Genomic DNA, 13,942 nt, shown 5'->3' on the forward strand with positions numbered 1-13,942 from the left:
GACAAAGTGCAGCTCTGCAATTTTTTTTAATAAATAAAAGCTATTTTATCCAGTACACTGATCATCACGATCAACATCCTGCCCTGATCCCGGATCTGTTTCTTCACCAAATCAAGGATATAATACGGACATGCTTCTAAACACAGACACTCTTAATAACATGCAGTGGAGCTTTACTTTCTTATCTCTTTGATGCTATCCAGAGCTATCCAAAAGCAAAGACACAAGTCTGAGATTCGGCCCTTAAGATAACCAGTACCTGCTCACTGGTGACTCTGTCCTGACTTCACCATGCCATGAGCTTCTCCCTGCAGTAACCCGCTGCCTTCAACCTGCATGCAATTATCACCAGGCTGCCTCACCTGAGCTAGGTGAGCAAAACTAGGTGAGAAAAACTGCTTGCAACAGCTCTGCGTTTCAGGTTGCTAGGCTTTTTAAGACGAAAGGTCAAATCTTTGCAGCCATTCAGTGTTAGTGGACTCACTGCAAGTTGCAAACATTGCTGACGCTTTAGTCCAACCATCCTGAGAGTACTGTTTTCAGTAAAGATGTTCTCCAGGACAAAGGCCTTCTTCCAATGTGGAGAGTAATAAAGGGGTGCGTGGAGGAAGAAGGCTAGAAAATAGAAAAAATATGTAAAAAATAGAAAAATCCTGTTGATAGGAGAACTGCAGTACAGAGATGCTTGAATGGCTTGGAAGCAGTGACCACAAGTCTAGCTTGGCCAGGGCTAGGGTAAGGAGCCCAGTGGTAGCCAAGTCAGCTGTGTGCAAAGTCACTTGGGCGTCTATATATCACATTCATCAGCGTTTTGGGTGAAAAAGAACTCAGGCACAAAGTCCCACCTTGATCTGTGCACCCTTCACACCCTGCCTCTGGGAGCAAAACTGTCCTGAATGCAGCTGCATATCCCCTGCAAGAGCCCGACTGTCCTCGTGCTGAGCAAGGTGGACTGTCCCTCCACCACTGACACGGTCAACCTGAAATCAGGGCAATGTATGCAGAGAGCAGACAGCTGTCCAGTCGTGCGGACAGGGCACGCTTGAGAACTGTGTGTTCAACTCCTGGCTCTGCTAAAAGTCACGGTGTGAATTTGGGCTACTTATTGAGCTTATCTGTTTCTGAGGTGCCCATTTATAAAAGGGTGTTCAGTGCTGCTTCTTCTCCTTCCCCAAACTCCTCAGTCTGTATACCAACTCGGGCACCATTCACTTCTCAGTTTAACCAGCAATGAGTCAGGTAGTGTAAACTAGGTGTGTAGGCTCTCTCTCCGGGTACTGAACAGAGACAGACTCCCCCAGAGAGGATTCACCACTTCCCAAGATCAGCTGTATGAACTGTTTTGCAAGTGTTGAACTCTCTGTAAGGACAGCTCCATTTCCAGCTTCCCTGGTGAGTAAAAACGGAGACGCCAAATGGAAGCAGGCTCATGTGTTTTTCTCACACTTTAAAAATGCCATGGAAAGCTGAATGATTACTTCCCTTGTTGTTGGCACAACAAAAGCAAGATGGCTTGAGGCAGCAGATTGACTCCCTGTTCTCTGGGCGCTAACAAAGCTCCCTCCCTCCTAATCACTGCTGTCTATTGAACATTCAAGCCACTGAGCCAGAGCTATTGGCTGTTGTGTTGTTGGGGCAAAGACCTAGTTTATCTGAAAGCACTAAGCCACTTAATGCTTCTGTCAATTATCCTGGCTATAAAGAAGACCCTGACCCCCATCAGCTACATTACTGAGGGAAATCCAACTATCATGTGCCTACAGAGATCTGATGACTGGCTGGCATGAACATCTGCTTATCCCCACTCTTTGCTGACCTCTATCTGAAGGCTCAACTATGTGTCAGAGCCCTACGCTAAAGAAAGGCCCTAACTGACACAAGCTTTGCTTTATTATAGAGGAGGGGCAACTGCTGGCTTGTCTCTGTTATCCCGATGAAACGATGGCACCAAGGTGGTTTGATGTGCAGTGACAGCAGTGAGAACAGGGGCAACAAGAGCTTTTGTGTAGTTATTCCCCTGTAAGCCAGCTCCTGCTGTGGGTCAGTTAACCCCCCAGGCACAAAACGTAAGCCTGATCCAAAAAAGAAATTGCAAGTGTCAACAACTCCATTCCTGTGGGACCCTCCAGGGCACTTGAGCCTGAGAGCACACACAGCTCCTCCACTGGATAAAACACCGAGCTGGAGAGAAGCTGCACTGTCACTTACATGAGGGCGCTCAAATGTGGCGTTAAACCCATCTGAGACTGATGCAGGAGGGATTTTCTATAGGGCCAGCAGTTCTCAAATTCTTTGAATCCTGACAGTCAAGATTTCTCATGGCCAGTGAGGCTTCAACAGCAGGGAAGCTTGAAGAAAGGTGTGTCATCTCTTGGGTGACACCTTCAACTCAACTAATAACTGGCCAAAACTGGCATTGGTGCTGTGTTGGAACTGCAGAACACACTCCTACCGTGCATGAGCTGGTGGGACAGAGTTTAGGATTGTTTACTTTAACCATGCCATCTCCTTTGATCTAGAAGCAAACACAATATTTTTAGGGTCACAAAGGACCCCCTTGGCACTGATTTGAAGACCTCCATTTCACTTGCAAACAAGGAAGCTGCTCACATGCACTGGCCATCTGGGACAGACCAGGAACAAATGTCGGCTGTGGAGGCATAGCCTGGTCTGAAAGCAACCAGTAACAGCAGTTTCTGAAGGAGTTAAATGTCAGAGTTTTCCACCATCATCCTGCACTTCCATCCAGATAGGGCAAACCCAAGGTAAAGCATTAATCAGATGTCTAGGGGACTCCAGAGAGGACAGAGGTGGAGGGCCGAGAGCTGAGGTGTTATATTTCAGAATCAAAACCATCCCAGATTGCTGGATTCTAACGCTTTGCTCTTTATTCCTGAAGGAGAAAGCTATTCAAAACGTGAGTGAAAATAGAGGGGCATTCTTGAGTCAAAAGAACAAGGAGAGTGCTATAAGATAAAAAGGAAAAAAAAAAGCTTTCAGCCAAGCTTAAATACCAAAACGACAGCAGCCGCCGGTCCCACGAAGGCATAGAGAAGACCTCCCTCTAACGACAGCCAGCAGCTGGAAAACGAAGAGAGAAAAGAAAGTTACCCAGTGGCTAGCATCATCGACAGGCACATGTTTGTTTCTTCTCTTGCCTGCAGAGTTCATCTTGGGAGCTGATACCCCATGGCAAAAAAAAAAAAAAAGTCTCAGACTTTACAGCGAGCAAGTTTTACTTCCCATTTCTCCTGAACTTGCATAAAGGCCCATCTGCCTAGGGGTCTGCCTGTAGAATGGCATTTGATTGTCGACAGAGGAATGCATGCAAAATTAATGATAGTGCTCTCTTTCGGACCAGGTCCTGGAAGCAGTTGCATCAGTTTGATGGCAAGATGATGCTCTCGTCCTACGCACTCAGTCAAAAGGGTAGAAACAGTGGAAATTGTTCCTCGCTCATTTGCTAACCACTATGCCTGCCGGGGGCTCAGGTTCAGGAGTTCAGCACATTTCTTCTCCTGGATCCTCCCTTTGAGCTTGCTGCCATGAGGAAATTTTACAACACAGCAGCGAGGTGGGAATTCAAAGAACTCCTTAAGTGGATGCTCTTAAGGAATGAGCTGAATGTGAGGTGTGTAGAAACCAGCTTGTTCCTTCTTCACACCATGTAATCTGAGAAGGACTTCTCCTTTCTCCACTGAAATGTGGAATTTAGGCTCCTAAACTGCCTGATGTCTAACACAATCTGAGGGGGTTCTTCTGACCAAGTCTTAACGTCTCCCTTACTGGTGTCTACCACAGAGCCAGTAATTCTTGATGACATTTCTGATCACCAGAGATCCAACAAAAAGAGTCCAGTATGAGGCATCTACATGCAATTAGATGAATCATACCCTGAACTCCATTGACTGCCTTGACCAGATCTTTACCAGCCAAGTAAGCAGTTCACCTAACCCAGATGGAGACATCACTAGGGAGATGAATCCCATCTCTCCTGTAAACAGCATGAATAGGCTCCAGGTGTTCCCACAGAGAGCTCCTACTGCACCATACATTCACATGCAGATCTCACTGCACACTGACCTCTCCATACTGACAAACTTGGTGTAAAAAAAACAAGCAAAAAGAGGCAGGGAAAAACCTCGCCCTGCCTCCAACCTCAGAGCTGAGCATCATAGGGTGTCTGGTTAGCCAACGGGGATTTTCAGTTTTGACTGTAAAATCAGGAAGGAAACACTTTTCCGTTGTCAGAGTGATTGAGCACTGGCAAAGGATGAGCAGAGGGGTTGTGGAGTCTCCATCCTTGGAGACATTCAGAAGCAGTCTGGGCATGGTCCTGGGCATCCAGCTCGAGGTGACCCTGCTCGAGTCGTGGAGTGGGGTGGTCGAGCCAGACAGCCTCCAGAAATCCCTTCCCACCTCAATCAGCCTGTGACTCTGCGACAGTCATGAACGGTTACAGCAGCACAGGAGTTGAAATTTCCATTCTGTGGGGAATCCAGCAGTTCAGAGCACGGACACATCAACTAGATACTTCAGGGCAAGAGAGGATGCAAATTTGCACTGTGTCAGCAACCCCATGGAAAGTTTGCATGCTTTGACATCGCAGTACCCTGGAGAAAATGTGCGATGAAGTAATCCTGTTTTAGCAATAAACTACCATGCCTTTACCACAGGATAAGAGCAGGCAACCACAATGGAGCAAGGACTTTCTCAAAGCTCTTAACCCAGCTAACCCTACTGTAATTCAGTTACGTGCCTGTACTCTCAGAACATGGTTTCATTCTGCATCAGAAGCAAACTGATGCCGCCTTTCAGCGTCTCCCAGGAAACAAAGCCTTCCTGGAAACATTTCAATTTTGTTGATCAGTCTCATATGTTTTTTTATCAATCCTGACTTGCAAAAAGTGTTATTTTTTCACCCCAAAACACAGAACATTTGGGAAAAGAAAAAAAAAAAACCCACAGTATTTCAAATTGAAAACTGAAAGCAGGACATTCTGGTTTTCTCTGAGGCCTGCATCTTGTTTACTTCTAAATTAAACCTGTAATGTGTTAATTTAATCAATTCTGATTTCTTCCTGATAGCAAGTTGCTCTGTCACAAACTGGTCTGAGCAGCTGTAATAATAAAATGAATAATCAGCTGAGGAGGGAGGGAACAAAAACAAAGCTTTGGAGGGCTGCAATAACCAGAGGTCTCCCTAAATGCAAGGAGAAGGCGGGGAGAACCAGGAGGGCTCCCAAATCCCAGTCCTTGTCCAGACCTTTTTCTCCAACGTGACATCCTAATTTTGAGACTCTTTTTCTCAAGGTCTCTTCCAACTGACAGCTCAGCCAAAGGAGTTGACAGTCCTGCACTCCAATTAGCAATGAGGACTTGATGCAACAAGGGCTCTCGTTCACATCAAGTCCCTGGCAGCCCCTCTTCCCTCTGAGCATCAGGCTTTCTGAAGGCAAGTTCGCACATCACCAAGCACTGGTCCTTATCCCTTCTGACTGCCTGACCTCCCTGCCACAGCACTTAATCGAAGCATTTCCAAGGCTGTCAGAGGTGGTGGCTGACAGCAAGGGAAGGGAAAGGGTGAAGTGATATCCAAGAAAGGGAACCGACAGCAAGCTCTAGTGATATATTAGTTAAGTAGAGATACTTTTAGCCTTGTGCCCACGAGGCACAGAAATATTTACATTTTGCTAAGAGGTTCCCCAGTATTCGCCGAGGGGTCTCTTCACAGATCTCTTAAATAAAATTACCACTGGAAGGGAGAAAGTGAATGGTTTAACAATGCTCAGCAGCTCCAGATTACTATTTCTAAGCAGTGCTTCCCTGATCCACAGCATTTCTTGTGTTCAACGCAAAATACCTCCTTGCAAAACACCTCATCCTTTTGTGAATCTGCCACAGCAAAGACAGAAGATGGATGGCCTTTCTCTTGGTCCTGCGAAGAGCTGACTTCCACCAAGACCTTTCTGACTACACGTACAGCTCTGCCAGCAACAGGTCTCACCTTGATTGTGTGCAAAATTAAGCAGCCACAATGCAACAGCCAACACATCTGTATAGCTAAGACTACAGCTGGGAATCAGGGATGTCCCACTAGTGCTAATTTATAGGTTAATATAGAAGCTGCTGAGATACCTGTGGGTGACAGAAGCCCTGATGCAGTGACACAAAAGGACCGCTGGAAACTTGCTGTGTCCTGGCACTGCTCTCAGAAAACTTTGTAGGGTCTCTTATGAGGAAGGATATGAGTTCCCAGATACTAGTAGCACAACCTCAATTACTTAGTTCAAGCTTTAGAAGGCAATTTGTCATGATTTAGAGGTCCAGAGTCAGTCCCTGGAGTACCGGCTAACTAAAAGGAGAGTTATTATTCAGGCATTCAGCCTAATACAAGGAGGCGAGCAGTGGCAGGTCCTCTAGACCTCCATTATCTCTAAGACTTTTTTTGAGACTGGAAGTACAGACTGTACCTTACCCCAGCAGCTCTTCAAACAACACCTAAATCTCCTTTCAAAGGCTGTTCAGATAAGAAAAAGGAAAAAACCCCTTGTGTCCTCCTTCCTTCACTGTAGATGGAGAGTTCAGAGCATTCTACAAGAAGCATTCTGATCAATAACGGCCTCTAAGTGAATGGCTGCTGGAGAATCGCCACTCAGAAAACAACAGAAACATAGCCCAAATCCTGCAGTACATATTCAATTTTTAATTTGCATCTCTCTTTCTCTTCTCATCTTACCACTCAGTGGTCCATTCTGGCCAGCTAATGGGTAATCATGAAATATTATGTACAACCTTCCCACACTTAGCACTGTCTCTGATCTCTCTGTGTTACAGCTTGGAGACATGGCCAACCCTTCGACTGCTACCACGTCTTAATGGGAGAAGCCTCCATACTGCTGCTCAGCTGTGTTTGTATAATTTCAGAATAGCTTCACTCATGTACAAAAAAAAAGAAAAAAAAAAAAAAAAGACGGGACAAAGCTGGGTGAAATCTTCCTTAGGGCTTAGGTAGACGGCCCTATTGGAGGTTCCCTTGACATGCTCCACTGCAGTTGGCCACCTTGGCGTATCCTGCAGATGAACAGTTTCAGTCATCGTGACACAGAGACATGTTACTCATTTCACACACTGTCCATTCCACCAGCTTTTACCTGTGAGTCTGTAACACCAAGATTAGTGCTGCAATGTCTTCAACAGTTGCAGCTGTCCCCAAAATGCTCTCGTGACCATGTCCCATAGGTGGGTGTCAGGGTTTTTTTTTTTATCAGTGTGAGTGTCAAATCCTCTGCTCAACTAAATATCAGAGCCCTGCTTTGTCTTAATGCCCATCTCCACAAGAAAACCAATGGGTGCTAATGCACTGCTCTTAGGATCCAGACATTGCAGAGTTGGAAGAAGCTTTGAAAGACACTGTGAAGTCCCTTATGGTTTATCATGTCAGCTCTTGTCCCCTGCTTCACAGGGAGGGAAGTGTTGTAGCTAATGTCTTTCCTTCCTTCTGCAAAACGGAAACATTGTGCCATGGAAGTCTGTCACTGTCCATTTGAAACGCCCTGTGCATGCTCTGTACTAACTAGAGACAAAGCTAAAATATCTCCTGAGCTCTAGCTCCAAGCTTTGCAACTACCTCACACATTTCTGCAATGTCCAGACACCAACAAACATCCTGGAACAAGCTTCTACCCAAGTCTGTATTCTGTTTACATGTCTTTAGCATTAGAAAACATTAAATCTAAGTCTGAACAACCTCAAATTTTGGAGCTCAGCTCTGAAATTACTGCTATGTAATGTTGACTTTGCTCTAGAGGAGAGGTGAAACCAAGGGCCTCCACACACATAAATGTGAGAGAGCTTTTATGCCTTTTGAGCAGGAAAACAGGGATAAGTGTGAATACACTGCAGTCTGTCGGGGCACCCTGCCTAGCTCGGTCCGTCCACATGAATATTTGTTTCACGTTTTAAAACGCACTGATGCGCAGATGTAACTCTCGTTACAGCGATGCTCAGCACCGTTTCATGCTCAGCATCACGGCTCGTGAACCCACTGCGCCATCCACCTGGCACAGCAGCATGCACCCACTTGCCCCTCGCTGCACGGAGGCAGGGCAGGGGCTGCTTAACCAGCACCCACGGGGACATCCACGCTGCTTGGGGCAGAGATGCTGGCTTGAGTACGTGGTTGCAAGTTGGCTCTGTTTAGCTCCGGCTCTCCGTAAAGCCACCAGCAGGGATTACAAGAAGATGGCAGAATTAGGAATGTCTGATGGGCTCTCTGCAGTTGAGAGGAACTCTTGTTCCTCTCATGACTTCTCTGGGACTCATCAGCTTTACCACATACCGGGCTTCAGCATGGAAGGGTGACGAAAGAAGGATCAAACTGGACTTGCAGGGGTGTGGAGGCGTCCTGCTATTTTGGTGACAAGCACCCTGACAGCAGAGCTAGGCAACAATGTCATTTGGGCTGCAGCTCCTGCTGAGAGCACTGGATCCTCTGTCATCCCCGGGCAGGCAGCATCCAGCCCTTGGAGTGCCAAGGAGCGACAGAGTCTTTAGGGATGAAAGGAGTCAGAGGACTAGCAGTAAAAGGAGGAGAGCTGGTGTGGTTAAGGGTCCCCTGGGAACGATGGAAAGTCAGCGTGGCCTGTTGGCCACCTTGTTGGTGTGCCAACCTGAGAGCCAAGCAAGAGTCCGACAGGTTTCGTCAGGTGTTGACACCCTTTTGGCTGCAGTCTGGGAGGGCTTTGCTCTGGGGCGGGAAGATGTGGGCACACAGTGGTCCAGGACAGTGAAACAGAGTGTGCTTTCCTGCACGCTCCTCCCTTCCCTGCTCAGGCTCTTTTGCGTGGTCAACATCAACCATAAAACTCTGTGGTGGCCCTTAAGCATCAATGGGGAAGGAGCTACCGAGCTTTTTGCACCAATTCCCACCAGTCTATAAACAGGAAAGGAAGCAGAAATATTTAGGACCTCCCTCCCATTCCCCCACTGTTTCTGTGTTATGAATTGTTCTCATGGACTTGCATGGAATGAAGTGCCAGAAACAGTAGACCTACAGAAAAGGGCATTTGGGATCTCAGTGATGCTTCTGGAAGCCAGGCTGTGTGTTGTCCTCTTCTGAGTCATACAACAAGCACTAGGTCCCTTTTCCACCAGGACAGACTGAAGCCAAGTCACCTGAGCCGGGGCAGGCAAACCAGAACAAGCTTCAGGAATTATTATCTACGGATTTGCAATTTGACAAAGCCACCTTTCCTGAGCCTGTTGTACAGTAATTTAGACTGCAGTAATTTAGCCTGAAAAGCAAGCAGAGAATGCTGCTGCGCTGTTTTAATGCTCTCCTGCAATCAAAATGCAAACCCTGAATCGCTTGGTCATGGTTGTGCAGAATATGGTGGAAACTGAGAAGGAGCAGGGATTGCACGTGATATTTTCTCAGTGGACCTGTTGGACCTTCACCTGCTGCTGGCCACATCTCCAGCTTTTATCTTAAACATTGTTCATGTGGGATGCAAACCCACTGGCCAGAAAGGCTCTGGATAATGATGGGCTGAAGTAGGGAAGGGACTGATTTATTGCAACATAAAATATTAGCCTTTGGCTGCCACTATGCATAAAATTTCTAAGCTATCTTTTTCACAACACAGTGAAAAAATAACACTTTTTTTTTTTTTTTTTAAGTTGTACTAATGCTCTGCTCTGAGTGATTCCAGCGTTAATGTATTTTTTACCTCTGCACAGCCTTATTCTATTATTTCTACCCTGCCTTCCTTCCCCCATTTCATGCAAATAGAAGTTTCGTAAAGGAAAATCCTGTGGAATTTGGAAAACAGGCAAATTCACATTGCTTTCAAAACCTTGGCTTGAAAAACTCACGCTCATTCTGGTGCCTAAAACTGAGAAGAGCTATTTTGAAAACTTGGGACTAATCAAGCAAACCATTAAATAGATAAACGCAAAAGCTATTTTTAATCGTTAAGCATGTTAAACTTTAAGTATTCTACATTTCCCCTTAAAAAAAATAAATTTTAAAAATGTCTAAGTATGAGGTATTTTGATCAAAGTGATGTCATATATGCAACAGGTAAATCTAGCTAGTCCCTATGAGCTTGTTTTTAAAGGACTATACAATTCACCTTGGCCAGCTGATGGTTTGAGGATGCAGGGAGGCAGGACGGCTCCTTCCTCTCCCATCATCCCTGCTTCCCTCTGCCATGGGCGGCACAGCAGAATTTAGCTCCTACCCCGGCTCCTGGGGTCAGTGACTGGATTTGGACAAAAAGGATGGAGGGTGAGACAGGAAGAAAAAGGAAGAAGAGCTGCTTTACTCACTAGTTCACGGTGCCGTACCCCTTGGCTTTAGTAAATCCCACAGAAATGGCAACCACCAAGGCAGGGAGCCCTATGGAAATGAAACAAGAGAAAAATGGTCATTTAAGCATATGTGCAGCTCTTGTCCCACTCAACCGTATAATATACCCCATTCTTCCCAGTGTTATTCTAGCACCATCTGTCCCAGCCCGGGTCTTTGGCAGAGACTGAATCCAGGACCTTCAGAGCCAAACGGATGAACCCATGTTACCTCTGCTAATCAAGTAAATGCCATCAGCTGTAATCAGCTCATCCCCTGCTGTGTTCTCAGCAGTTGTGTGGGGACTGACAGTACATGCAGATGCATAAAATATATTTATTTTATTCTTAGGTACACAGGCTGGCCAGGAATCTACACAGGTGTCCCCTGAAGAGGGAATATTCAGCCACAACACAAGTCAAAGAATCTAGCAAGGAGGAGATTAAGGGTTATGTTTGCTCTTAACATAAAGTATGATGAACAACCCGGGTTCAAATCTTCCCCCAAATGAGGCAAAAAAGGAAAAGGGAACCGAGTTCCCCTTATCCCAAGCAGGTCCCCTAAGTGCTGGACCACGATTTATAATAGAGCAGATCCCTCTGAACAACAATGGAAAAGAGCATCAGAACATCAGGTTTTTCTGTAAACCAGGATACTGCTTCTCTTGCCAGAGACCTGCTCCCTTTTTGTGTCTAAAAGGGGGAATAAACTAAGAGAAACCATCTGTCCTCAGGAAGACGCACTTCACTACAAGAGTTGCAAAGGATGAGCAAGTTAATCTGTGGCTGGGACATCACTATGTGCAAAGTAAAATTTATCTTCAGATCATCATGAGCTAACAGTGCCAGCATGGGATGTCATTTCAGGTGCATAAGAGGGTGAAGGTATAGCCTTGATCTTACTCATAGAAGTTCCCATAAAATTTGAGCGAGGAGTATAAAGAAAACCTGCTGGTTATCATGCAACCTGCTGGATATTGGTCTAAAACTCATAAAAAGTTCTGAAACTGTTGGGCCCTTGAATGCCTTGGCACAATCAGAACTAGGAAAAGACACTACATCTTGCTAATAGTCTTCTGGTCCTTCTTATTCCTGCCCTGATAAACTGATGAAGGTTCTACAGAGGAGATTGGGTACCTTTCTGGTTTACTAGCCCCAGCCCAGATCTCCCTTTTTCCTAAAGAAATGCTTGGGTATTGGCTAGTAACATCTGGTTCTTCAGCTATAGAGGTCTCTGTGGATTTTTATCGCCCTCCTCCTTGTGACATGATGGATTAAGCTGTCTCAATGCTAAAGATGGGCAAATCCCTTTAAGAATTAGCAGGATCAGTAGCCAGCTAGGATTAGTGCTTCTTGACGAGACCCTAATTTGTGTGCTCCAGAGGTCATGGCAGGTGGCTGCAGAAGATGCTGTAGATCAAAGGGATGTGCAGACACAGCATCCAAACAGTAACTCTCCTGGTGAATTGGTCGCTCAGCAATACAAATTATCACAAGATTGATTAATAGTGAGGGTCTGCAGCCAGCTGGGAGGTCTAAGGCCAAGTTGGCTGGAATATACAGCATTAGAGAGTTATCATAAAGTGAAGTGTTTCTCTTCCCATATGAGATTTCCAAGCACAGCTCACGTTTGATCAGTCCAAACCAACAGGCAGTGGGTTTAAAAGTTGTCTTTTCTTTTCTTTTTCTTTTTTTTTTTTTTTCTTCTTGACTATTGCTCCTGTTACTGAGCCTCCTTCACACCTCATCTGGATATATTCTGGGTGCTGTATTCACTACGATGCCATCAATATGGCATGCCATGGCAAGCACACCAAGAAACCACATGTGAAAGGACTTCTTCAGGCGTATAGCTTGATGCAAGAGGTCCTGCGAAAGAGGAAAGTTGGCTAAGACTCCGGCAAAAATAGCAACTTGTTCTTCACAAAGTGCTTCTCTTAAACGTGATAATTATGCAGAAATACAGACTTGGGCTGTGAACTTGTCAGCTTACAGTGACTGGCTCGTACCAAGACTGGGTAGGAGCTCCAGATTTTGCTGAAAATGGATCTGTACAAGCAGCATTTACTGAAGGTGGTGGCTATACCATGGTGGCTAAGCCAAAGAGCAACATAATCGGTGCTGTACTCCTCCACCTTGGGAGAGCTGTTAATGGTATAATCACAGTTAGATGTGATTAATTGGGGGGAAAAAAAAAAAAAAAAAAAAAAGCCTAGTTTTTGATTATCTTAAATAAAGTTATTCCTAAATCATCTGTTCCATCTACTGTGTGTGGATCGTACCAGCTTTCTAGGCAGTCACTCATGCTACATTGTCACTGGCAAGGTTTTCGGGGGCTTTCTGCTGAAAGTGAATTCTACATTCACAATTCCAAATAAATCTGTTAGAAACCTGTTTGGTCCTGTCATGTCAGAAGAGAATCAAGTCATGTGTTCATCATGCTCCGCTAGTAAAGGCTGCCTGCTAGTAACTACCAAGAGCTGTAACTGTTATGAACAACTGAAGAACCACTCAGATCCTGAGCTATGGCAGCATTAAAAATCCAGTTGTGGAAACGATGACGTTGTTTTAAAAACACTGACAACATTATTCCTTCTTTACTGGGGCTAAATAAGATGACTGAATTGTTTCTAGGGAACAGTTTGTCTGTCCGTTCTAAATAATAATAATAAAAAATTCTAATTGCTGAAAACACTTTTCTGGAAAGGCAAAGTTGCATACCCAAGAGGAGAACAAAAAAAACAGGGAATAAGCCTCACTGCTGATGAAAACCACTGTAGCTTCAATGAGCTACAGCCGACAGCAGCTGAGAACTTGGCAAAGACATCTCGAGCAAGAGCTTAGAGAAATGCTAATACGCGAAGGGGGAAAAGGAGGAGAATCAGCCCGTGACAAAGCGAATTGTGCTAATTATTTCAGATTATGTTCTTTAAAACATATTTTCAGCTTCTTTCCTCTTAGAAGTGCCATTAATCCCAGCTCTGCAGCTGAAGTCTAGCAGGATGCTAAATACCAGAAATTCTCTTGCTGCCTTAATAGGCGAGCGAGTTCTTCGTTTCTTATCCTAACCTATTCCAAGTGGTTATTATGCATCATTTATCAGCCAGTGCATCCTATTTTAGAGATGACTACATTTTACTAGCAGTGCAAATTATGCTTCTACACATGTAAGGTGTTTGGTTGTTTTGTTTTTTTTTTTTTTTTTTTTCAATCTGTACAGACTACAGATGTGAACGTTACCCATCCAAAATTCCCTTGGCTAACACGTCCATCTGTCCCAGCTTTTACAAATCAGAAAAATCCCTTTTTACTACTTAGAAAAGCTATTTTTCTGTTGCATTTGATATCCCTGATGTTTCTTGAGTCACAGAGTGTTTGTGTATAAACATATGCATGAACACACACAGGCACATACAGCATGTGCTTTGCATGTATGTGGCTATGCTCCTGCTACATGCAAACACTATATTTCAATAACACAATTTATTTTCTATTATAAGCAGAAGCTAGAGGAAAAAACTGAAAGGGATGCAGGTGCTGGAACGAGGGCAGCTCTTGATGTGCCAGAATAAATTACATCAGGGCGCTTCGT

General features: G+C 45.0%; 1 protein-coding gene across 9 annotated transcripts in view; it reads right to left on the reverse strand.

Moving 5' to 3' along the window:
* The window catches only part of ADGRB1 (adhesion G protein-coupled receptor B1), a 280,012-nt gene that overhangs the window by 40,674 nt on the left and 225,396 nt on the right, over positions 1–13,942 (reverse strand). For all 9 annotated transcript variants that reach the window (XM_042785910.1, XM_042785909.1, XM_042785908.1 and 6 more), the window contains 2 exons: positions 10,333–10,402; positions 3,015–3,081 (listed from right to left, as the gene is read on the reverse strand). In XM_042785910.1, the coding sequence (XP_042641844.1) occupies positions 3,015–3,081; positions 10,333–10,402 (137 nt within the window). The remainder of the gene's footprint in view (positions 1–3,014; positions 3,082–10,332; positions 10,403–13,942) is intronic.

Source organism: Tyto alba, unplaced genomic scaffold (assembly GCF_018691265.1).
Source record: "Tyto alba isolate M040663 unplaced genomic scaffold, T.alba_DEE_v4.0 Super-Scaffold_9, whole genome shotgun sequence".
Lineage (NCBI taxonomy): Eukaryota > Metazoa > Chordata > Aves > Strigiformes > Tytonidae > Tyto > Tyto alba.